We start from the raw sequence: 2,152 nt of genomic DNA, 5'->3' as shown, positions 1-2,152 counted from the left end.
GCAGCTCAACACTACTCAGTACTGACACCAGCCCCCACAAAACTCACCACATCCGAGAGAACAGGTATGATCCGTGTCCGTGACATCCTTTGTCATAGCCATTAAGAGGAAACAGTATCAGGTGGCTTGTCACACACCTGACTACACAGATCAATTTCAGCACAGGTGGGAGGAAAGAGGGTCAGGTTGAGCGAAGTGCTGCTACTTTCTGCTGGACTTTACCATTCACAGCGTTAATTCTTATGACCAGGTGTTCTCCTGCAACTCTCCTGCTGACAGGCCATTAGGAGGCACAGAGTTCACGTGCATTAAAAAGGTTTGATTGGCCATCAATGGGGAGCGGGAAAGGGCAGAAGGGGAAACCCTGTTTCCTCTTAAACTTAATTTACAAACCTCGATGAACCTAACAGATCATCGAGCTGTGAGCAAAACACTATCAGGACAGATCATCGAGCTGTGAGCAAAACACAGGAAACAGCAGAGTATCATGCAGCCTCAGGATCTAATCATCCACAATAAATGGATTCTCATGTGATGGTAGAGGCAGCTCTGACAGAAACAAGAACTCATTCTTGTTTTTATACAGCAAAACAAATACATTATTCTACTACTACAGGCAGCTGGAAGGAAGATGTTAGAAACTGGTGTAAACAATATTTTAAAAAGCATTTAGCCACTAGCTAAATGCTAAAATACAAACGTTTTACAACAACTTATGATGTACCTTTAAACTAAGGTGAAAGTTCCGAGATCCTCCAGATGTTTTCTAAACCTTTAAGTGATTTACAGAAGGACCAATCACTTCTAACTTCAAATGGGAACAAAATCCACAAGTCCTAACTGATATCATGACAATCATTCCTTTTGTGAAACACTTCAAAAAGCCAAATGTTGTCTTTCTGTCTGACTCACCGTAAGCTGTCATGGTTCCTACATAGGGCCCATCCATGACGCTTTGGTTCTCCTCAGCCAGAGCTTTGATGTAGCGCTTGCTGAGATCTAGGATCTGCTGCCGCAGCACAGCGCTGTTCTCGTGGCTCGCCCGTTGCTGGATGGTGAAGTGTAGCAGCATCATACCCCAGATGAAGCCAAAGCTGACCAAGAAGAAGCCTAGCTTCTGGGAGGACAGCTTCCACAGGAAAGGGGTAGCCATGGCGACCTTCAGGAGGCTGCTGTGGAGCTTCGAGTTAGACTGGAAGTAGGGGGTGTAAAATGATCCAGGAATGGGAATCAGGAAGGCAGGCCGGCCATGGTGGTGATGTCACTTGGCGTGTACTTGAAGGTGTAGGTGATTTCTGGTAGTTAGAGCAAAGCTTGTTTGCCTAACTGTGGCCATGGTCTTCTGTGAACCATTTTAGTTGTTCAAGAGAATCTCAGGGGACTGAATGTCACCCGGAGCATCCTGTGGAGACATGGACAAGAGACAGTTGGTTTATCTTTCTGTAACAGAGATTGTAACGGTGTTTCTGCTCCTTTGTGTTTGTACCACTTGTGTTGATGAACATTGCTGCAACTCAACAGTGATGACAGCCTAATGTGTTGCATGACATCTGCACAATACGAGTGGCAATTTTATTCAACCATCGACACGTATTTCCTCTGTGGACTTTGGTGCAGTTTATAAAGTGACTGGCAGTGAGATAGTTGGTGATGCATCAACATCAAGCCACATTGACAAAATGCCTAATTTAAGGCATTTTTCATCCAGAGCATAAAGACGTGGTTTTAATAGATTTTTTTTATGTAAAGTTAAAGTTATTTTTTATGTAAACATTTGGTGGAGCTGACAACAACAGCCTGAGGAGTCAAACGGGCACCATCTGTAGTGACAGTGTGACAAGAAATTGTATGTTAAATACTGTACACGTGTAGCGAAAAGGCCAGACAGATGGCAGGTCAACTTCAACCAACAACAATGAGAAATTATATGGATGGAAACTTAAGCTAAAAATAAATCTAGGAAATTACTCAGATCTAACAGGAAGGAAAAATGCCGGCTGAATTTAACGAAAGATATATGGTGTATCACCAGCAGATTGAGATATCTCAAATGCTTAGTTAACTTGTTCCATTATTACAGAACATACTTCCTCTTCTCTCCACACCGTTTCATGCACACATCATATTGCAATAGGCAACTTCCAGTCTTTCC

The 2,152-nt window shown here is 43.1% G+C and overlaps 1 protein-coding gene across 1 annotated transcript in view; it reads right to left on the bottom strand.

The window, feature by feature from the left end:
* The window catches only part of mgat5 (alpha-1,6-mannosylglycoprotein 6-beta-N-acetylglucosaminyltransferase), a 44,997-nt gene that overhangs the window by 35,468 nt on the left and 7,377 nt on the right, over positions 1 to 2,152 (bottom strand). The window contains exon 2 of the mRNA XM_008325203.3: positions 913 to 1,402. Within this exon, the coding sequence (XP_008323425.1) occupies positions 913 to 1,153 (241 nt within the window). The 5' untranslated portion in view covers positions 1,154 to 1,402. The remainder of the gene's footprint in view (positions 1 to 912; positions 1,403 to 2,152) is intronic.

This window comes from Cynoglossus semilaevis, chromosome 14 (genome assembly GCF_000523025.1).
Source record: "Cynoglossus semilaevis isolate Cse_v1.0 chromosome 14, Cse_v1.0, whole genome shotgun sequence".
Taxonomy (NCBI): Eukaryota; Metazoa; Chordata; class Actinopteri; order Pleuronectiformes; family Cynoglossidae; genus Cynoglossus; species Cynoglossus semilaevis.
The sequence above is the reverse complement of the archived record's forward strand: the minus strand, read 5'-3'. Positions and strand labels throughout refer to the sequence as shown.